At 40.8% G+C, this 22,669-nt stretch overlaps 2 protein-coding genes across 4 annotated transcripts in view; both read left to right on the forward strand.

Annotated features, from left to right (window-relative positions):
- Positions 1–12,400, forward strand: part of oafa (OAF homolog a (Drosophila)) — a 28,574-nt gene extending 16,174 nt beyond the window's left edge. The window contains exons 2-4 of the mRNA XM_061782675.1: positions 6,595–6,729; positions 6,856–7,036; positions 10,543–12,400. Coding sequence (XP_061638659.1) covers positions 6,595–6,729; positions 6,856–7,036; positions 10,543–10,817 — 591 coding nt within the window. The 3' untranslated portion in view covers positions 10,818–12,400. The remainder of the gene's footprint in view (positions 1–6,594; positions 6,730–6,855; positions 7,037–10,542) is intronic.
- A 1,450-nt stretch (positions 12,401–13,850) lies between these two features.
- tlcd5a (TLC domain containing 5a) lies at positions 13,851–22,223 on the forward strand. Of its 3 annotated transcripts, none has more exons than XM_061782537.1 (3): positions 13,851–14,032; positions 17,035–17,463; positions 19,811–22,223. In XM_061782537.1, the coding sequence occupies exons 2-3, from the start codon at positions 17,238–17,240 to the stop codon at positions 20,335–20,337; spliced, it is 753 nt and encodes a 250-aa protein (XP_061638521.1). In that variant the 5' UTR covers positions 13,851–14,032; positions 17,035–17,237; the 3' UTR covers positions 20,338–22,223. The 3 variants fall into 3 exon arrangements, with proteins under 3 accessions (XP_061638521.1, XP_061638522.1, XP_061638523.1); XM_061782538.1 differs by having other exon boundaries at positions 17,051–17,463; XM_061782539.1 differs by having other exon boundaries at positions 17,266–17,463.
- The last annotated feature ends 446 nt before the right edge of the window (positions 22,224–22,669 follow it).

Consider the following 22,669-nt stretch of genomic DNA (forward strand, 5'->3'; position numbering starts at 1 on the left):
CTAAACCGCTAAGATGGCAACACATTATTATTACTTTTTTTTTTTTTTTTTTTTTTAAGGCAACAACCTTCCTTCTGTTAATAGTTGAGTTGAGATGTTTTCTGTTTCCCCTTAGGGTAAAACTCAATTTAAACTCTTGGTTAGTATGCAGTGAAATGCAGCCCTATGGGGGGCACAAGTCAGTGCAAACTTTAGGCTGATCCCAAGCCCGGATAAATGCAGTGGGTTGCATCAGGAAGGGCATAGAAGACTGGACCACTACAGCCAAGGTGATTAGAGAGACAGGCAGGTGAGTACTTGGTGTATCTACTGGCAGGAAAGAAGAGAAGGAGACTTGTTGGTAGAACCTCAACGTACAGGAAACATACAAGGAAAGAGGTTAGCTAAGAAGAAGTGGGGGACACTGAGAGGACCGAGGAGAGGAGAAAGGAATACATTGAGATGTGATGTAGGGCAAAGGCAGAGGTGGCAAAGGCCAAACAATAGGCATATGATGACATGTATGCAAGGTTGGACACTAAAGAAGGAGAAAACTATCTATTCAGGTCGGCCAGACAGAAGGATAGCGATGGGAAGGTTGTGCAGCAGGTTAGGGTGATTGAGAGAGATGGAAATGTGTTGACTGGTGCCAGTAGTGTGCTGAATAGATGGAAAGAAAACTTTGAGGAGTTGATGAATGAGGAAAATGAGAGAGGAGGAAGAGTAGAGGAGCCAACTGTGGTGGCCCAGGAAGTGGCAATGATTCGTAAGGGGGAAGTTAGGCATTAAAGAGGATGAAAAATGGAAAGGCAGTCTGATGACATTCCTGTGAAGGTATGGAAGCATCTATGAGAGGTGGCTGTGGAGTGTTTGACCAGCTTTTTCAACAGACTTCTAGCAGGTGAGAAGATGCCTGAGGATTGGAGGAAAGATGTGCTGGTGCCCATTTTTAAGAACAAGAGTGATGTGCAGAGCTGTCGGCACTATAGAGGATAAAGTGAGCCACCCGATGAAGTTATGGGAAAGAGTAGTGGAGGCGAGACTCAGGACAGAAGCGAGTGTTTACAAGCAACAGTATGGTTTCAAGCCTAGAAAGAGTACCACAGATGCATTATTTACCTTGAGGATGTTGATGGTGAAGTACAGAGAAGGTCAGAAGGAGCTACATTGTGTCTTTGTGGATCTAGAAAAAGCATTTGACAGAGTACCCAGAGAGGAACTGTGGTACTGCATGCGGAAGTCTGGAGTGACAGTATGTTAGAATAATACAGGAAAGTTTATAAAACAGTGGTGAGGCCAGCCATGATGTACAGATTAGAGACAGTGGTACTGAAGAGACAACTGGAAACAGAGCTGGAGGTGGCGGAAATGAAGATGTTGAGGTTCGTTCTGGGATTGACCAGGTTGGATAAAATTAGAAATGAGCTCATCAGAGGGACGGTCAAGGTTCAATGTTTTGGAGACAAAGTTAGAGAGAGCAGACTTCAATGGTTTGGACACGTCCAGAGGAGAAATAGTGAGTATATTGGTAGAAGGATGATGAGGATGGAGGTGCCAGGCAAGAGAGCAAGAGGAAGACCAAAGAGAAGGTTGATGAATGTCCTGAGGGAAGACTTGAGGGCAGTTGGTGTTCAGAGAGGAGGATGCAGGAGATAGGCTCTCATGGAAAAGGATGACGCACTGTGGCGACCCCTCATGGGAGAAGCCGAAAGGAAAAGAAGAAGTTTGTATGCAGTGAGGGAGCGATCTCAGAATGACGTGCCTGCACCTTGATCAATTTGGGCTTTGGTGCCTTGCTTGAGGGCACGTTGCCAGTGCTCTGGAAGCAAATTGGCATCTCTCTCTCTGTACCAAATTTTCATGCTTGATCTGTAGGCTTTACATGATAAAAAAAACGATAACCGATCACTGATCCGATCACAAGATGGAGCAATGTGTCTTTTTAAATGACTTGTTTGTTTACTCTATATACTTGTGTACTATATACTGAGTGACTTCAAAAGTATTCTCTATTCAAGTCATGTATTCTAATCAGTCAGGTCAAACCAACATTACATGACAGAAATAATAGGTGCTAACTTACTAATTAAGTTATTGTAATTAAATTACTTCACACACGTCAAAACTTTAGAGCATGATTCGACAGAACGCTGCCATGTTTACGTATAACCATTAGTGCTACCACTAGCTTGCCAGGCTACATAATGTTTTGTTGCCTGCTTGCGAGTAGGCTTGCGTATTAAAAGTATGTGAACATACTTCAAGCAATCCTTAAATTAAAGTCCTCTCCCAAGCACCGGTGACCATCAGCACACGTTTTCCCCCATTTTGTTCATATCATACACACGGCGCAATCCATTGTTGTTGTCGTCGCCATGGTAACGGGTGTATCCGATCATGTTTGAGTTGATCGTAAAAGATGGGATGTGGTGGTATCAGAATAAGATTTTATTGCACTTGTGAAATACCAAATTTGTCTTGTCGTCTGATCCAGGTATTACGTGTTGTTTGTCCCACACCACCGACATTTTTTTAAATAACTTTATTGGTTGTCAGATATTTACAATACTACGTCAAAAGATGCGACAAGGCTAAAAATAAACTAGCTTTTGGATTCAAATACACTGTACTCGATGGCGACACGGAGTAAATGTCTTTTGCGGAGCCGATCAGTGACGTCCCTGATCGGATCGGCGAATAATAAGCATAAAATGCTAATTATCAGCCGATACCGATCAAGCAGATCAGAAATTCCTCTTTTCTTTCAGTAGAAACTTTGTTTTGACCTTTTTCCGTTCTTTAGTAATCAGCAGTAGAACATGGGTTTGTTTCAGGAAAATGCTGATTTTGAACAGTGACTTTGACGCTAATATTTTTTTGCTTTTGACATCTCAACTTATAAAACAACAAACAAGCCAGAGAAAGGGCTTTTGACAGCGAAATAATAATTTATTTACAGAAATAAAACCAAGAAACATGCCGTGAGCAATGCCAACTCGCTGCATGGCTTGAATTTAACATCAGTCGGGGTTTTTTTTCCAATGGCGTTCCTCATTCACACATTGAACTGCATCATCTTTTTTTAGGATCATGGCACACTTTCTACTAACTACAAATACATACTCTCTGCGAGTGTCAGGTGCCTAAACCTGTCCTTCAAACTTTTCTCTCCCTCATAATTGACGTGAAGAGCCAAGATTTACCCCCTGTTCTCAAAAGCCGTCTTTTTATCTCAAATCCACAGCGTTACAACACCCCCATCTTTGTCAGTAGAGTGACGTAGAAGCTTGAATTTCACAGGTGTGCTGGGCGAGACCTCCTTCCGCACCTACACAGTGAAAAGCATGCATACTTATATTCCTCGGTGACAGTAAACGTTTGGATTACAGTTGACGACTTTAAATCCACGACAGTAAATGAGTTAAAATAGTGTATACAGTATTTGGAACAGTAATTACTCATGAGTGAAATGCTAATCTGGATTTATACATTTGCTTTACCGGATTAAGCCCCTACAACCATGAGAACGACATTAGGTTTGTTTTACTGTTTAGTGTAGTGTCATTAATCCCGGTCCGAAAACGTTAAACTGCTCTTTTTAAATGTCTCCATTGTTGATTACATCAGAAAAAGTTGCCTTTTCGCACCCTCTTTTCAACCTTATGGCCAAAATTCAAAGAGTGGCTAGTGGAAGTAGACAATCATTATTGTGGACTCATTGTGACACAAGAGATTGTCTGTACACTGTCGTCACTCCAGCAGCGTTCCAGCTACTCACAGTTGGTACAGCTAGTTTTTTCCTCTGTAATTACCCAGAGAGCCCTGAGGCACATCCATGTGGCTGACGTGAATGCCTCCCCCTTTCTTTTTCTTTCTCGGCTCCACGCACATACACAAACGCACTTGCAGTGTTGCAGCATGTGTGCACAATATGGGAGGTCCTGAAGCTGTGGCCACCCTGGATTTAAGGGGAAATGGCATACTTGCATATATATCTCTGCTGTCATTTTGCACCCTGTTTCAGACAAAGTCATATTTTCAACTCCTGTGCTCATTAAGTGTTTGTTCTTTTCATTTTAAAGAGGAAATAGCACTAAGTAGAGCGGCGTGTTAGTGTTTGTTTGTCTGACCGCTTTGTTGCCAGCGGCACTTTCTGCAATTCAATTCAATTCCGCTATAGTCAAGAACGACGCAGTAAATTGAGGTCTCTATTGTGACATACATAAAAATACATGGGACTGTATAATTTTTTGTGTGTCCGAGTTAGGTGTAACGTAATGTTCCTTGAGACAATAGATTAATACTTAATGTCATCCATCCATCAATTTTGGATTGCACTTCTCCTCTTTAGGGTCGCGAGTGATCGGGAGCCTATCCCAGCTGACATAGGGCAAGAGGTGCTGCACCCTGGACTGCTCGCCTGCCAATCCCAGTGTACATACTTTAGCTACTGTATTGACAAACATCAATTCACACTCTCACCTATGGACAATTTAGTCTTCAATTAACCTAACATGCATGTTTTTGAAATGTGGGGGAAAGCCAGAGTACCTGCAGATAACCCACACAAGCACAGGGAAAATATGCTAACTCCACAGAGGAATGCCGCAGCCCAGATTCGAACCCTGAACTCAGAACCACAAGGTTTTTCCATAGGCAGTTTTTTTTTAATTGTTTTTATTTATTTATTTTTTATATAGATATATCAAAGAGGGCTGTATTTTTGTATTGTTTTTATGTGAATTTTAAACAGACTGGACTGTACTATTTGTCTTTTCTGACAGGGAGGACGGTTCTATTGTGATTTAAATGTTAAACAGTAAATCAATACTTGTAACAAAAGTGAAAATATGAACAAGTCTGTATTCAAGTTCTTCCTACTTCATGGAGAATGATGTTTAGAATTGATTGCTGGGACTCGATCATCTGCGTCTGGTTGCCGAATGGTTTCATTGTGGCTCAAGCAGCATGAGGGAAAAATAAATTCCTCCATCCATATCTTTATTCGTATTTGCACTTACATTTAATTAGTTTTTGTTCAGCGCATGGAAACCCAAACTATATTTTTGCACAATTCTCTACACACACACAAACACGCAGCATTAACAAAGCTAAATGATAAGAGCATTATCACTTCCTGTGTTTTCCTTTCCACGTTACAGAGATGTACGAAGTTAATGTCGCATGAAGCCCCTAAATCAATATTTGCTCAGCAATTTGCTTCTAAAGGGTCGAATAGTGTCGCATGATGTTGTTTGCTTTTATTGTGTACCTGTCAGACACACTCGACTGACAAAAATGCTTCACTGAATGAGGAGCATGCAAAGTAGAGTAGTAAGGAGAGCTTTCTGGGGGGGGGCTTTGCATTCTTTTTATGCTTGCAGGAAGTGGGAGTGCAGCTCATTAAGGTTATCAGGGCGATGTTTATTTGTCCCTCCTGCTTTTGCAGACTAAAAGCTTCTCCTGCAGCCTGTTTGCTTCATATGGGAGTGTGAAAAGTGGAGGAGGGGTGTTTAGGGACAGATTGTCTGTCTCGCTGGAAGAAGGGGAGAGGAGGGAAGTGGGGTGTAATGTCAGACGAAAAGGAGGACGGGTCTCCTGTGCTAGCTGGAGCTTCCCATCATCCTTTGCTTGTGCTCTTACAGAACTCTTTATGGCCTTGGTTTGGCGCCAGATCTTGCGTGTACTTGCCAACTGCAACAAGGTTTTTTTTCTTTTCCCATGGATTCTCCACTATCACTATTTCCTATGTCTACACGGCCAGATGAAACAGGAGGCTTGAATGTTTTTAGCATTTACAGCATGGAGGGAATTCAGTCAGGGAATTTAATTGTACAATATGCTTCTATCTGTCTCTTTATCCATCTATACATCTACAGTACTTCCTGGTTCACTGAGGAGGACAATGAGGATTATGTACCATTTTAATTTCAGGGATGGTCTCATGGTATTTTGTAATGCCGTTTGTGTTGTAGAGGAATTACACAAAAATACACACTTTATGTACAGTGGTAGCTTAACTCACAAGTGACATGAGGTTTTCGAGATTTGAGCCATTGCTCAACTTTTTTGGGGAGTTGCAAACAAAGATTTGCACTAAATGGTGGCAGGGAACTTCACAACAAGCAGCAGATCGTGAACATTCATTCGCAATAGAGGCCAAGTGCTTGCCTCAATCTTTTTATTTCTATTCCCAGTTGAAATTTAAACAAAGAAACAGAATTACATATTGTGTATTGAATCAAACCACATAACTGAAGAAATCCTCTATCTTAATGCTAACACACAATGGAAAACGGCAGTCTTTACATTGTTTAAATGTTATTAATACTGTATGTTTTTATAAAGTACAATGCTATATTTTATTAAAAACGCGTTACAATAATTTTTGTTGATGTTTCTTGTGGAGCTGGAACAGATGAATGACATTTCCATTTATTTTATTGGGGAAAAATGATTTGAGATCCTGGAATGAGTTAGTGTCATAAGTCAAGGCACCACTGTACAGTATTTTAAATATTTGTTCCTGGCTACAGAATTGTGCAAATGAACGGTTTAAAACCTACACTGCTAAATGGTAAGTTGTCAATAGTCATCTCTGGGTTCTCTTGGCAGGAACTGAAGATATTCCGATCACTCATCCTGGGCGAGCTAGAAAGAGGACAGAACCAGTACCAGGCTTTGTGCTTCATCTCCCGCCTCAGCCACAATGAGATCATTCCCAGCGAGTCCATGGCCCGCCTCAGACAGGTACCACGTGGTATCAAAATACAGTATAAGGCACATTTACATTTTAGACGCTGATTTATTTGTGTGTGTGTGTGTGTGTGTGTGTGTGTGTGTGTGTGCGTGCGTGCGTGCGTATCATCTTCTTAGAAAAACCCTCATGCCATTCGCCTGGCGGAGGAGCGTCGCGGCCTGGAGCACCTGACCATGAGCGCCTCAGTCAACGTGAGCCAGGCCTGGCAGCTGAGCGGCCACATAAACAACATGTGCAGCGAGGCCCACGAGGCCATTTACACCACGGAGGCGGACGTCAAGCACTGGCTGGACAAAGGTCAGTGGTTGCGCGTTTCTTTATCTCTGCGACGTTCCCGCTATCCACTGACTCTCTCTATTGGGTTCTGTTCTCACACTCTATCATCTTGGCGCTATCATCTTAACTCTTCTCTTATGATACGACTAAACACTTATCTTTGAGTTGATGGTACTTTCACTGATGAAGCTGTGTGTTTTATTTTTGCATGTTTACATTCCTAATACAGAGTTGCCAACTGAATAAAATCACTTCGAGAACAATTTTTCTGAATTTCCATATTAAATTCTAATTTAATCTCATCTAAATTTTGTCAAGAACATTACCTTGCAACAGACATGATCATAATCATTACTAAATTATGGCTTCAATATTTGTCATTTAAATGTTTTTTTATTACATCAACCTTGTAATGGAACTCACAGCCTTAATCAAAGTACCAGTATATGAGATTTTGACATTCCTTGTTCAAAAATATCTATGTATTAATTCGCATTTTGCCAGTTCTGTTTTCAACCCTGGTAACAAAATAAGCAATTTTATTAAAGCAGATTAATCAGATCTCAAATGTCAAAATTAAAACTCAGCACTCTATTTTGTAAACAAAATAACATTGCTGATAGATTGAATTGCATAGTTTATGTATGGACAATAGTTTCTATTTTGTGCAATGTAATTCTTGTGTGTCTTTTCTTGCATGCTATTTATATAACATATTTATGTTTCCTATATCTACAATTACTGCTGAAATGATGCACATTTCCCCATTGTGGGACAAATAAATGTTATGTTACAAATATTTATTAGTAATAACAATATACTTTTTTTATACTTTTATTTATAAGTAATAACAATATACTTTTAACCTGCCATATACAGTGGCTTACTACTTCATTTCCGGTTCAGACGCGTCATCCTTCGTAGATGCGTTTTATTTTACATTTATACCACTAAACACTTATTAATTGGCCTGTTATTCTGTTGTTCAAAGTTGGTTACGCTCTGAAAACGCCATTGAGGCCAGACCTACTTGATAAGTGTATTGTACCACCAAATGACTTATTTCGATGTTTTGCGACTGCATGACATGATAGTTTAGCAATGAGCATGGCTTTGACATTGTCATTGCCTATCCACTCCTCGTTTTCCCTTCTTGACACTTTTGTAAGAAGCGTTGTAAGAAGTGTAGCTTATTTGCTACCGTGGAGGCGAAGATCAGTGACTTGCAATGCGTTGACAAGAGAACATTCGCCCCAGCGGTTTGGCAGCCGGGGGGAGGTAATAAAATCGCGTGCACCGAGCAGCTGTTCAATGTGGGTGTAATGTCAGACACTCGATTGAATTATTTTTATTATTTTATCTTTTTCCCCTTTATTTCCCAATATCCGGAACAGTCAGTGTTACAGCCATAACGAGTCAATGTTCACTGATTTCCGTTACAAAATAAGGACGTTCCATGACACTTGGCAGCGCTGCTTAATACGTGTCCTTATTTTATTTTCCATTGGAGGGAGAAAGCAAAAGGATGTGGCAATGTCGAATGAAGCTAAAACTTAGTGGTATGTATTTTAATGGCCTTTTACTCAGACCTAATAACAACTTCCCATAAAAATTATAAATGTTTTTCATTGAACATAAGTTTTATGACGTTTTTTCACATTAACTGTAACAGGTATAAAATGGCAACGCTATTACAAACTGTTTAGCATTTAACATTTGCAATCTCGTAAAAAGGGAGTCTTGGTTAATTCAAATAAAAAAATAACGGCTGTTGATGTCCAATGGAAGCATACATTTTAGGAAGGTTTTTTTTTTTCTCTATCTCAAGAAATGCGATTATTGTACTTTTTAATTACAGAATTTGAACATACAGGTTTTTCATTGAACGTAATTTAAGTTTTGCGATGGACCTTTTTTATATTAACTGTAACACAAGTATATAATGAAATCAACTACTATTGTACTGAAAAATGGTTAAAAAAACAACAACTCCATCACAAGCATTTGGTAGCCGGTCGGCAGCAAGCTACAGTTGCAGCTAGCATGAGAAGGTAATGTAGCAGTTCTTGTGTAGCATCACTAAGAGATGGACTCAAATGCACAAATTTCAAGGCACCATTGTGCTCTATTTTCAGCATTTACATTTGCAGATATGTTTGCATATGCAAACAGCCGCTAATATCGTAGAAGACCACACAAAAGCATTCCCTTGTGGATGCTTGTCTACGCATTGGCACAATGGAGTCCAAACGGTGTCAGAGTGAGAAGAATGTGCATGAAAGCAGCACTGTTGTCCCCTTGCAGCAGCGTTATAACGAGGAAACAATGTGAGATGGTCATGGTCTTGCACCATTATCTGTGGAGGCCATCACAGATGCATCTTCTTTGCATTATAAAGCTTCCCCATCTCCCCTCCTTGTTGCTGCTACTTTTAAACACGGCTTGTGCAAACTGGCTCACAACTCCCAAATAACCCAATCTTAATTAAATACATAATGTATTGCAGAAGGTAGGATTTTAACTTTAGTGGGGTTCAGGACCTTTTAGGTAATAGTACTCAGGGTAATTAATATTTCACTACTGATTCTGCTGGCTATATGGTTAATGTGACAATTGGCATGTTGATACTGTAACTGTTTACATACTAACTCATTACAAGTTCAACTTTTACAGTGTAGCACTTCACAAAAAATGCTTCTCGACACTTAAAGGCTGCCGTACTCAGATGCATATTAGGGACCTCAGGATATGACGTCTAGGTGTCATGTTTGAAATCTGCATTATGAACCACTGATTTGCATCACATAACTACCACTTAAATGTCATTCAAATGAGGGGTCGCGTGCCTGTAATGCCAAGAGAGGAGAGGGTGGCATCGACCTACACACGATTGCAATACATTAGGCTACATGGAGGGCGGAAGTGGCAAGTTTAGACAAAAATAAGTGTATCACTCATCTGCTTACACACAGGTGTACTGTATGTATGCAATTAGAAATATAAAGTAGTTAAGTAATATTGCAAAACACTATATATACTGTCTGTATACAGAAATATAGTATGTATTGGTACGGCTTGGTGGTGACCAGCTGGATCTCGCTTTGTACGGCAGATGTTAACGGCCAATCAAAAATGTCATGTTATGTCACATGATCACCATTTCCGGCTACAACGCAAGATCCGGTCAGCCCTCAAGCCGTACCAATACAGTATACGCGTAAATACTGTGTTTTACATTAATACTTGACTGTGGAGAGTCTCTGTAGCAGGAATGCACAAGTGCAGTCAATGAAATGGGGCGAGCATTGCCAAAAGCCTCTCAAATATTCGCACTCTCTCCTTCATTTCTCGCCCAGTTCCTGTCTTCATATCGTTATAATATAGCCACAGCGGCCAGGGAAATCCGCTTTTCACTTGACAGTCGCACCATGTTTTGAAGGAAGTCATCGACTGTAATTGGTTCGTGATTGTTCAATTCGGTCGGGTCGCTTGGTGTGACGTAGCTTGTAATTCTCCTTTGTTTCCAGGCGTGGATGGCTCCATTTTTGAGGCGCTGCCCCACAATTCTGAGGTGCCCCAATTCCAGGCCTGTCACGCCACCAAGGACTTGTGGCAGCCGTGCCTGTGCATGTACGGCCTGCGCCTGGAGTGGTACCCGTGCCTGCTTAAGTACTGCCGCAGCCGCGACACCACGGGCAAGGGCTCCACCTACAAATGTGGCATCAAGAGTTGCAGCAAGGGCTACCACTTCACTTACTACGTCCCCCAAAAACAGCTATGTCTTTGGGACGAGGAGACCTAGTTTGACGTGTCTCTGACTGTGCTATTTACAGCAACACTGGGCCGCATTTTATATGATAATGTGTGAAACTGGATTAGGTGGTGCTGTGATGAGTTCCAGATGTTGACGCTGGGAAAAAAAATGAGGCCTTTTTTTGGAAGGAGAAGGAAAAAAACAATCACCCTCAACGATAATGTGATTTTTGCCTTCACTTTGGAGGGAGACTTGTCACCAGGGATGACACACCAGCGAAAGACGCTCATCAACGAAGGAAAACTGTGGAGGTGCCTTCGCTACCCTCGGTGAAAAACACTTTGCATACAGCTTCTCAGCAGTCTTGTATTGGCTTTCCCCAAACTGCGGGTCGGGACCCCCAAAGTGGGTCCAGAGTGAATTTTTGGGGGTTTTAATCACACACAAAGTTTTGGGCAAACAATTAAGCTTTGTTAGAATAAGTTAATATCTGTTGTATTTGTAACGTTAACTTATCAACAATATGTGGTACTATGGCAATACATGTACTTTTGTGGGGGAAACCCAGCTTTAGTCCATATTGGCTGACAAAGAAAATGCTTGTCAATGCTGGATTTATTTATTTTGCTCTCAGAAGGACATTACCGGACTGTCTTTTTTTCAAAAAACCTTTGTTATAAATAGCTTCTCAAAATGTTGTTGTTTTTGCTCCTCTTTTTTTTTTTTTTTTGCATCCAAGCAAACTCAACTACGGGTCCTCAAACCACAACAAGAAATATTCAAACTAATTCCGCAACGCTTCCAATTGTGTGTCTTGTGTTTTCGGTCTTTTAATAGGAGTCCTCTTGATGGTTTGACCCCATCATCTTAGGGTGTGCATTCCTGGTACTTACATGCTGCCGCCTTATTGTAAGAGTTGTAAGGTTGTCCAAAAGGAGGGTTGTAATGTCTCTGTGGGTGAAAAGAGGCTATTCAGAAGGATGTTTTCCAATGTTGGCACTCTCAGTAACTGCATTGTGGCTCTAGAAGCACCTCTCCTACCACCATATGGTCTTTTTATTTTTAGTTTTTTAATTATACACACTCATGTTTGCGTCCTCTTGTCATACGGTGAAATATTATTTATGCAGCTCAAATCCATGCTCACTTATGTTATTCAAAAAGAACTTCTTGAACTTGTGGGACCAAACACAGCAATAACTTTGTTTCAGCCGTATTGCAATATCGTTGATTAACAAAAGAGCCAAACTTTTAAATTTCACTGAGCCAAGTGCCTTAATATTTCTGCCTTTGATACTGTATGCTTATGTAGAACAGGGGTGGGCAACCAACTGCGAGAGCATATGATCCGGCCCGTCATGGCACTCTAAAATCAGATGCAACCTCAGAGGAACAGTGCGGAAACATTTAATCCGCAAACGCTTACAATATACATTTGCATCATAATTTTTCATACATTGAGTACGGTGAGTTTTTTTAATAAAAGGTTTCCCACCCCTGGTATAACTCAAGTTGAAAAATGTGTTTCTTATTTTTCTATGAAAGAGTTTTTAATATGATGTACGGATTTGCTATATCAGGAGCAAATGAAGCAGTTAGCTAATGTGCCATTAAAAAGTTGCATCATACAAGGACCGTTTTGAAGTTTGTCTTTGCACTGCATTGCTGATTTCCAATGAAAGAAAAAAAAAAACATTAGTAGTAGTACTCATCAAATTCTCTTGAAAGCAACATGTCATGTTTTATTCCCCAACTGATGTCAATATGCCATTAAGTGTACTTGGAATTGTGCGAGGGGTATGTTTATTATCCATCCGTTCCCTATTGCACTTGTCCTCATTATATTGTTGCTGGTGAGCTGGAACTTATGACAGTTGACGTTTGGTGAGAGGTGGGGCACATCCTGGAGTGGTCGCAAGCCAATGGCAGGGCACATGTAGACAAACTACAAGTCCCACTCATTTTAATGCCTATGGGCGATTTAGGGTCTTCGATGAACCCAACATGTTTTCAAATGAGGGAGGAAGCTGGAGTACTTGGAGAAAACCCACACGAACACGAGAACGTGCAAACTCCGCAATTAGGAACCTCAGAACTGTGAAGCAGTCATGGCACCCACCATGCTACTGAAATAAATCCTTTTTATTATTATCAATAATAATAAGAAGAACCCTAATGAGGAAAAGCGGCAAAGAAGATGAATGAATAATAGTAGTGCATCAGATTCTCTTTTTGAGAGATCTATGAGGGAAAATGACAACACTGATGTAAATGCATTTACATGTTGCGTTGTGCAGTTAATATGTAATATATTTACCTGTTCCAAGCAGATAGAGAGGTCAAAATGGCTATATGGCTAGATGAATGACAGATACTTTGTTCGTCCCATGACGGAAATTAGATATAACGCCGGAAATATTTACAAATTTACATTGGTGTACATAATATAGAACATCCATCCATCCATTTTGCAAACCGCTTATCCTCACTCGGGTCGCGGGCGTGCTGGAGCCTAACCCAGCCGACTCTGGGCGAGAGGCGGTGTACACCCTGAACTGGTCACCAGACAAGGATGTGCCAGGAAACCGGAGTACCTGGAGAAAACCCACGCAGGCACGGGGAGAACATGCAAAGGCCACACAGGCGAGGCCGGATTTGAACCCTTGTCGTCAGAACTGTGAGGCACAGAGGTCATTGTTGAGCAATGAGTACAAATTGAGAGGCACGAATATCGATGGTATAAACAGTGTCTAGTGTGAATGATATTAATTTGACATATTTAGTACAGTATGTGTACATATGTATACATATGTGTATATGCATACTGTATGTGTGTACACTGTATATGTATTATTTTTTTTGCCTTAAAATATATCAATACCTATGTATTACGTATAACCATAAACAAATTAACTTTTTTTTTCACTTACCGGATAAATAAAATATCTTATTTCTAATATCTTTCTATCCATCCGGTGTCAGTTTGGAACACAATTTGTGTGTAATGCCACTGCCTGACCTCGGAGTGTCGCTGTAGAACAAAAGCTAAAGCATCCATCCATTGCACAGAAGGGTGAAGAAGTAGAAAGACAACCGTCTTGTATTGCAAAAAAAAAATAATAATAATAATGGAATAACACACGAAATGATGCGAGTTAATGATGATGATGGAGCACAACAGTTAGCGACGACTGCAAGCTAACGTTTATGATACATAGACATTAGATATCTGATGTCACTTCATCCCCATGTGCGCCATTAAGGTAATAATAGTTTTGTTTTTACCGGCTGACAATGTGTGGGAAAGGGCAGTGCGGTTTGATAGCATGTTAGCTTGCCCCGGCTAACGAGGCAGCATCCCTTGTTGTTTAGAGCATTGGTTCTCAGTTGTTTTCGCCCTGGGACCCACATTTTTCTATGTCAGCCATGTGTTGCTGTAACGTCCACATTAAACAAAGGAATTTATATCGCCGGTTCACCTTTTTAGCGGGATAAGTTACGCGAGTTCATTAACTGGTTGCCTTAAAACGCCTCAAATAGTCAACACATGGCAGTATGTCATTAGAAAACCGTTGATTGTCATGTGTGATGTGATATACGCTCAACAGACACTTCATTAGGTACACCAGCACAGTGTTTTTATTGATTTAAAAATACGGCTCGAGAAAGGAAAATTGAGACCACTACGAACGTATCAGTGTCTCTGATGTTGCTATTTATAGATATATATTTGAGTAAAATGTGTTCTATTCTATACTACTGACAGCGTAACTCCTAAATTCCAAATGCAAATATTGTTGTTTAGAGCATTGGTTCTCAGTTGTTTTCGCCCTGGGACCCACATTTTTCTATTGTAGCAAAGTTGCGACGCACTTTTCCAGAAGTCAGGAACAATAAAGAACACGTATTGTTCAAAAATAGCCTTTGACAAAATATGAATATCATTTTTGAAACATAACTACTCATACTTACATGTTTTCAAATGCCTTTTAGAGTACCTCATTGAGAAACTGAGGATGAACAACTGCATGTACCAAAACTTACATCTTGGTACTGATCTTTTCAGGAAAGTGCAACATTAATGGTTTATTTTCTTTTTAGAAAATCAAGGCTGCAGACCAAAGCAACTGTAACAGTTTTAACAGTCTGAATTGTTATACTATAAATGTTTTTCTACCTGTCCACAACACACTTTGGGTCCCATCCCACCAGTTGAGAATCACTGATTGAGAGCATTTATTTGCAGAAAATTAAAAATGGTCAATATAGCAAAAAGGTCCATGAAATGATGAAAAGGTGCATGAAATCCTATTGGTTTGATCAGGATTATGCCCAAACATGCTTTGCCCAACTATATTTCAAACCCTTTTATGCATAGTAGTCATTACAGTGGACCTCTGTCAAAGTTGCACATTAGTCACAACAGTCAGTGGATCCCAAAAGTTCTCAAAATTAAGATGACCAGTGGGTTCCGGTGGATGGGATGACTCCGTGTGAGGTGGTGGGTGGGGTGGTTGGATTTGGGTGGCATTGGATCCCTGCGGCCCCTGCTGGGTGGCCGGATTTCGGGGCGCCTCGGTGGGGCCGGCGGACCGCCCTGGGTCACTCGGTGTGGGACGTGTCCCGTCTGCCGGGCTGCTCTCGGGTAGACCCCTGGGCCTTATCCCGCCTCTCAATTGATTGGGTGGGATGCACAGCGCTCTGCTAAGTGCAGTGTGAAAAGGCCTTTAGGGTTCCAAAATAGCTTGCCAAAAATTGTCTTCTTCTATTTGCCTGAGTCTCGATGTCAAAAATGCGCAGCCTTCATCAGATTGTCATCACATACACTGCATACTGTTCAGCTGCTGTAGTTGCAAACTAATGTCCTTCAAAACTAAGATGGCTGACCAGTGGGTGGCAGTTGGATGACTCCATTTGGGTTTATTGTAGTGAGTGATGCACAACTTGCACATCAAGACTCACTCTTACACCACTCACTGTAAAATTTTTCAGGGCTGCTCTCGGGTGGACTCCTGGGCCCGCCCCACCTCATGATTGATTGGTTGGGGTCGTCCCCGGTGCAGGCACAGCAATTACAGGACACTTCTGTCAGTCGTTGTGCATGCGAAACAGTGTCAATTCACTGTTGTTTCCACAGACACACAACCCCTGGGACTTATTCGCTGGGTGTGGGGCCACGCAATTATTGCGACAAATAACTCATGAATATGCAAATTGATTGACTATCGCCTCACTTACATGCTCGTCTCCATAGATGTTTATAATTTACATAGCCACTCCCCCCACACTTCAGTTGTACAGCCGGGTTCACGACCCATGTCCTGCATGCTTCCCCTCCTGTCCTTGTCCTGTCATTCCCTCACAGAGTGTAGCACTGCTGCTCCATACAACACATATCTAATGTGTCATTGTTCTTGAGATATAATGATTTACTTTCCTCATCTTGTTTATGGTCACTGATGGTGTAGTGGTACACTCGCCTGACTTTGGTGCGGGCAGCATGGGTTCAGTTCCCACTCAGTGATGGTGTGAATGTGAGAATGTGCCCTGTGACTGACTGGCGACCAGTTCAGTGTGTAGTCCGCCTTTCGCCCGAAGTCAGCTAGGATAGGCTCCAGCGTCCCGTGACCCTAACCAGGATAAGTGGTGTTGAAAATGGATGGATGGATGGATGGATCTTGTTTATGGTTAGTGCTTTGTCTTTTGTTGTCTTCTTTTCTCACTCCCCTCTAGAAACCTTGTTCTGTTCGACTGATTCTCAATAGATATCCATCAAAATACTAAGAAACCACAGCGGTAGCTTAAAAAGTCCACGGTGACACAGTAAAACTGTTCCGGCATAAAAGGGATCCAGATCCTCCTTTCTGCTTGACCTAACAGCCGAACAGGAGGGAAAAAAAAAAGACTCACTTTTTTCTTTTTCTTTTCTTTTTTTAATTTATTGTGGGGGAACCTATCCCGAAAATGGTTATTGGTGGTTTATCCCCGCTTATCAAAGAATTTTGGCATTTAAATTTAAATGCAATTATAATGGATGTCAATTATCTGCAGATTTTCGCTTATCGTGGTCCGCCCCAGCCCCTATCCCCTGTGAATAGCGGGGGTCCACTGTAATTCACATTCATTACCAGTGAAGGTTTCCAACTTTGAAAATTCCTGGAATTTTGAAATTACTGTGTTATTCCCACCAATAACAGACATTTCCAAATTTGTTGACGAGTTGCTCAAGATCTGAACGTCTGAGACCCAGTCATCTCTCATCTAGTTTTGCATTCTACAAGGAGAGAGTGTGCTGCCCATGGAGCGAGGGCTGGTCCATCCAGCTGCATGGTACAAACGTCACAGCCAGCGGAGAGACGTCCCCTCACCCCACTGGACCCTCAAGAGCCTGCTTGTGCTATTCTTGCACAAGCAAAGGCTAATTGTTGGAGAGAGCATATCACAGTGCTTCTACTGTAAGTGATCTCAATGAGCGGGATGTTGTTATTGTCTTCAGAGGAGAACATGGTTGTGCTCGGCGTCCTCCTGAGCCTCGCCGGCTGGGCGTCGCTCTACTTTGCCCTGTGTCATGTCAACGGCCGTCGCAGCTGCGAATGGAATTGTCGTCTCGTCACCCTGCTGCACGGCATCCTGGCTGTCTCCATCACGGCCTACATCGGTTATGTGGATGGACCCTGGCCCTTCACTTATCCAGGTAGGAGGAATATTGTAGATCAGTGGTTTTCAGACTTTTTACACCAAGTACCACCTCAAAAATACCTCTCTCCAAGTAGAGTGGTGCCTTGAGATACGAGTGTCCCGACTTTAGATACGAGCAGTTGTTCGACCGATATTTTTCCTTTGACCTGCGAGCAAAGATTTGAGACACGAGCACTCTATGGTGGCATTAAACTCAACCCAACTAACTTCACAACAAGCAGAAGTTTCTCATAATTAATTCTTAAAAAAATAAATTAAAAAAAGCTTCAAGTTTTGAATTGCAACTAGTAATACACTGAAATGTCAGTTGCTGAAATGTTTTGGTTGAAAATAGCCCAAAAGTGCATTTTTGGTTTTGGACCGAAATACTTTTTTCATTGAAATAAAACTACCCAAATAACATGTCACATGTTGAACACATTGAAAGACGGCGCGCGCAAGTGTGGACACCTCTGACTGACTATCAAGTTAAATTGGCTGGGGAGTGACTTTATTACGTACACGCACCAACTCATGGTTTGATAATGACATAGTTCCATCAATGAACCATAAATGTGAAATAAGCATAAATGTTCAATAAAACATCGATTCGACAAACCACTCGTAACATCCATCCATCCATCCATTTTCTTAACCGCTTATCCTCACTAGGGTCACGGGCTGCTGGATCCTATCCCAGCTATCTTCGGGCAGGAGGCTTGGTACACCCTGAACCAGTCGCCAACCAATCGCAGGACACATAGAAACAAACAAGACACAGACAACCATTTGCTTCCAGCTCCACGACGGTGGACTAAGCCACAGCTCTGCCTCCTAAAACGCAAACTGATCGTACTTTATGCATCCGTGCTAACTATTGTGCGTCTCAGACGTGGGACGCACATCAAACGAGATCCCTGTTAATATAATACATCTTTATAAAAAAAGATAACCTTTATTAGTCCACAAGGTGGAAATTTGCATCATTTCAGGAGCAATAGTGGATACAGGAAATACAAAAAGAGCATGCAAGAGAAGACAGTTGGCTGCAAATCCGTCTGGCATTACAAGGTTGATGCAATAAATACTTTGAAATAACAAATCTTAAAGCCATAATTTATTAACAATTATGCAGGAAGAATTATGTTGTGAAATTGAACAGTATGCAAATTTTCTTTTTTATCCTATTACATAATATATTCATGCAGTAACTGTACTGCTGTAATGTTCTTGACATAATTTTTTTAAATATGGAAATTCAGACAAATTGTTCTGGAAGTGTATTTCTATAGGTTGGCAACTCTGCAGTCATAGCTATAAATGCAATTTTACTCATAACTGGCATAGTTTTCGAAATTAATAATTAGCGAATTTGATTTATTTTCATATTTTAATTAATGTAAAGCACTTTGTGTTGCATTTTTCTATGAAAAGCACAAATAAAGTTTGATTGATGAATTTATAATTTATTTTGGTGTTTCGGCTCTCGGTTTTCGGCCCTGGGTTCCTCAGTTTTGGTTTTCGGTTTCCGTCAAGAATTTTCATTTCAGTGCATCACTAGTTGCCACTCCCAGTGGAAGTTTATTGTCAAACTAAACATAAAAAAAGTGAAATACATGTTGGGTATTTAACAAAACCTCATAACTTTGCCTTACTGAAGTCCACTATCTTATTCCTAACACAATAAAAAAACGGCACAGACGGGCTAATAGCATCGGTGTTACGTCTTATAATTTAAGCAACGGCTATTTGAACACAAACGCTGGAGCAACACATGTAGACAGATAATACAACAATACTTACAGGCATTTTTTTCTGTATCCTCTGCGAGAAACAAATAATATTACTGCAGCTTGCTAAGGAGCTGCAATGTATATCTGTATGTCTGTATTGTACTACTGTAATGCCCCCAGGTGGTCAAGGCACATCCACCAGAAGGAGCAACACAACGTCCATTGAATTGTGGCAAAAACTGTTTAATTCTTTTAAATATTTTTTAATTATGCAATTGTGGTATGTTTGTATGAAGTACAATATTAAATAGTTCTTGTTTTTTGGGGAGGCTGGCAATTCAGTGCGTTGCATTTAATCTTTAAGAACTCTTCTAAACATTTATGTAGGTATGATTTTTTTTAATAACAAATTTATGTGCAATATATTTTATTTGAATAATTATTTAAGTATATTTTTAAAATGTTCCTGTTCCCTGAGATTGACTGGCGACCAGTCGAGGGTGTAGTCTGCCTTTTGCATGAAGTCAACTGTGATAGGATCCAGCTCACTTGCAACCCTGTACGGAAGAAGCAGTATGGAGAATAAATGGAAGGATTTCACAAATGTGAAAACTTCTGTTTTTGTATAAGGTACAAAGAACACACCTCTGCAGATAAGCGCCATGCTGCTGAGCCTGGGCTACTTTGTCTTTGACATGGCCTGGTGCGTCTACTTCCGTACCGAGGGAGCCGTCATGCTGGCCCACCACACCATGACCATCCTGGGAATCCTGCTCACTCTCTGGCTGGGGGAGTCCGGGATCGAGGGCTGTGCCGTCCTCTTCGGCAGCGAGATCACCAACCCTCTGCTTCAGGCTCGCTGGTTCCTCAAGCAAACGGGACGCTATGGCACGCCCCTCGCATACACTGTGGACGCGCTGTTTGTGCTGCTCTTCGTGCTGATGCGGATCTTTGTGGGAGGCACAATGCTGTACTGTGAGCTGATCTCGCCGAGGCCCAGATTCTTCATCAAGTGCGGAGGCGTGGCCATGTACGCGCTATCCTGGGTGTTCATGGTGGACATTGTTCGCTTCACCGTCCGCAAGAGCAAGAATTGGCACAAGCAGCAGAGGGAACGAAAAGAGGCTGCTAATGGTCACAAAGGAAAGAAGGACTGAATGCTGACCACAGGGACAACTTCAATGTAATTGAGATGAATATGTCCTCTGGGGAGTAAGAAAGGGGAAAAAAACACTTTAGGATGTTGTTTGGTTGTTGTGTAAAAGGTACAGGCCAAACATTACAGAGTTGGTTTACAGTATGTGGTTGGAAACCAAAGCACTAACAGATGTTGCACTTGGTTACAGTAACTGAGCAAAAAAAAACAAAAAAGTGACTCCCATGGCAGCTACTGTTTGTGTACAAGATCATGTAATGGAGCACAATTTTTGTGTGAGTCATTACAACCAAAACCTAATACTGTTCACTTGAAGCCCCAAAGTTTGGTGTTCAACCAAAGTCTCTGCTACAAAAATCCATCAAAAGTTTGTATATCTTTGTTTTATCACCATACTGGATAATGACTAGTATGAAATTGACTAAGAGAACCTGCTAACAGTCTCTTGTTCCCTCAGTTATGTCTGTCAGGCACCTTCCAAAAGTGAGCAATTTTACTTTAGTTTTTTAATGACGCTTTGTTGTGTCAGAATGTTTTGACAAGGGAACAGATTGAGTCTACTTAATTAGGAAAAACAATGGGTAGCACAATCTATAATCAAGTGGCAGGTCTGCCTCACACTTGGGAGGTTCGGGTTTCAAAGCTGAGTGTTGGTCTTTCTGCATGTTCGGCCTGTGTTTGCGTGGGTTTTCACCTGGTACTTCCTCCCACGCAAAAAAAATAATAAAATAAAATAAACATGAGCATCATTGGGGAAGAGGAGTCAAAAACCAACCAGAACTGAACAACTGAACTTTAATTGGGGTTAACCAGAGGCACATCAAATGGTGGCAGGTGTGTGCTGACTCCCATTTAACATGTTTATTTCAATGTTATTGGTTAATTTTTAACAGTCACATACAAGTTATAAGGTGTGTAACCACATGATCTCAGATTTTTTACTACTTCTATTGAAAATTTAAAAAAAAAATGGAGTTGTACATGTTATAGGGCACAACGGTGGAAAAGGGCTTTATTTATTTATCGCCTTTTGATATCACAAACACCTGCCATTTGTAGCCTTTTTTTTTTAATCCACTGTTGGCGTGAATGGTTGTGACAATGAGGACAAGACCTATAGAAAATGGATGGTAGGGGGGAAATGTTTTTAAATTAGACTAACTGGGAACTCTGTAACAGTGAATGTATAGGTCTATCTTCGGCGCTTCCACTGTATATTAAGAAGAAGAAAAAAAACAATGTTGCTCTTGGTTACAGTAAACACAGCAAAAAGTGTCTAAAAATGTTGGGCACTGTTTGTTTACAACTTGTAATCATCTCAATCCATGTGTGAGTCATTTTTAAAATGTATATATTTTTTTTTATTGTATGACACTGTGAACAGATGTTGAGGTCTTACTCAGGGAGAAAGTTTAACTCATTTAGCTTTTAATCATTCTTCTAAGCTTTTGTCTTAGTTCCTTTTTGTCCTTTTGCTCTGTATTCTCTTATGCAATGGGATGCTTTCCATTTTGGTAAAACCATATTCTGACTTTTATCATTGGGTTAAAGACATTTTTGATTAAAGGTACTTTACTTGAGGGTGGTGAAGTGTTTGTTATATGGTGTACCTAAAGTTGTGTATGGTGAATGTATGTAAATCTGTTGTCTTCTACCTAATTTTAGTGCATTTTAATTGGTGCAGTAACATGCTAAAACACCTGTCCTTTCATTGGTTTCAGCACAAGTCTGTTTACCCAGCTGCCATTATACCAAATGCCAGGTGAGCAGCATTGTGAATCAAGCAAAAAGTTGAACTGGTTTGTGCCTTCCTTTTAGGAGTGTATTGTCATTTTTGATTCTCTTCTGTAAATCTCACAGCATCATTAAAGATTTTGATTTCCTGAATGAATACAAAACTAGTGACTGCTTTACAGAGCTTAAATGTAAATTGTGGTTGTGTTAAACTTTGCTTTATTGCTTAAACTAAGCAATTACAAACCCCAATTCCAATAACAGTGTGTGAATACAATGATTTGCAAATCATTTTAATCATTACATACACTACAAAGACAGGATATTAAATGTTCAAATTGATAAACTTAGGTTTTTATTTATTATTTTACGAATAGTCACACATTTTGAATTTGATACCTGCAACACGATCCAAAAAAGCTGGCACAGGCATGCTTACCATTGTGTTACATCACCTCTCCTTTTAACAACAATCAATGTTTGGGAACTGAGGACACTAATTGTTAGAGCTTTGTAGGTGGAATTCTTGCTTGATGTACAACTTCAGTTGCTCAACAGTCCGGGGTCTCTGTTGTCATATTTTACGCTTCATAATGTGC

The sequence above is a fragment of the Phyllopteryx taeniolatus genome, chromosome 8 (genome assembly GCF_024500385.1).
Source record: "Phyllopteryx taeniolatus isolate TA_2022b chromosome 8, UOR_Ptae_1.2, whole genome shotgun sequence".
NCBI lineage: Eukaryota > Metazoa > Chordata > Actinopteri > Syngnathiformes > Syngnathidae > Phyllopteryx > Phyllopteryx taeniolatus.

What these genes read in the sequence shown, in the direction of transcription:
- tlcd5a (XM_061782537.1), top strand. Translation starts at nt 17,238, where the DNA reads ATGAGCGGGATGTTGTTATTGTCTTCAGAGGAGAACATGGTTGTGCTC. An exon ending in CTGGCCCTTCACTTATCCAG is followed by an intron (nt 17,464 to 19,810) that starts GTAGGAGGAATA and finishes TTTTTGTATAAG; the next exon opens with GTACAAAGAACACACCTCTG.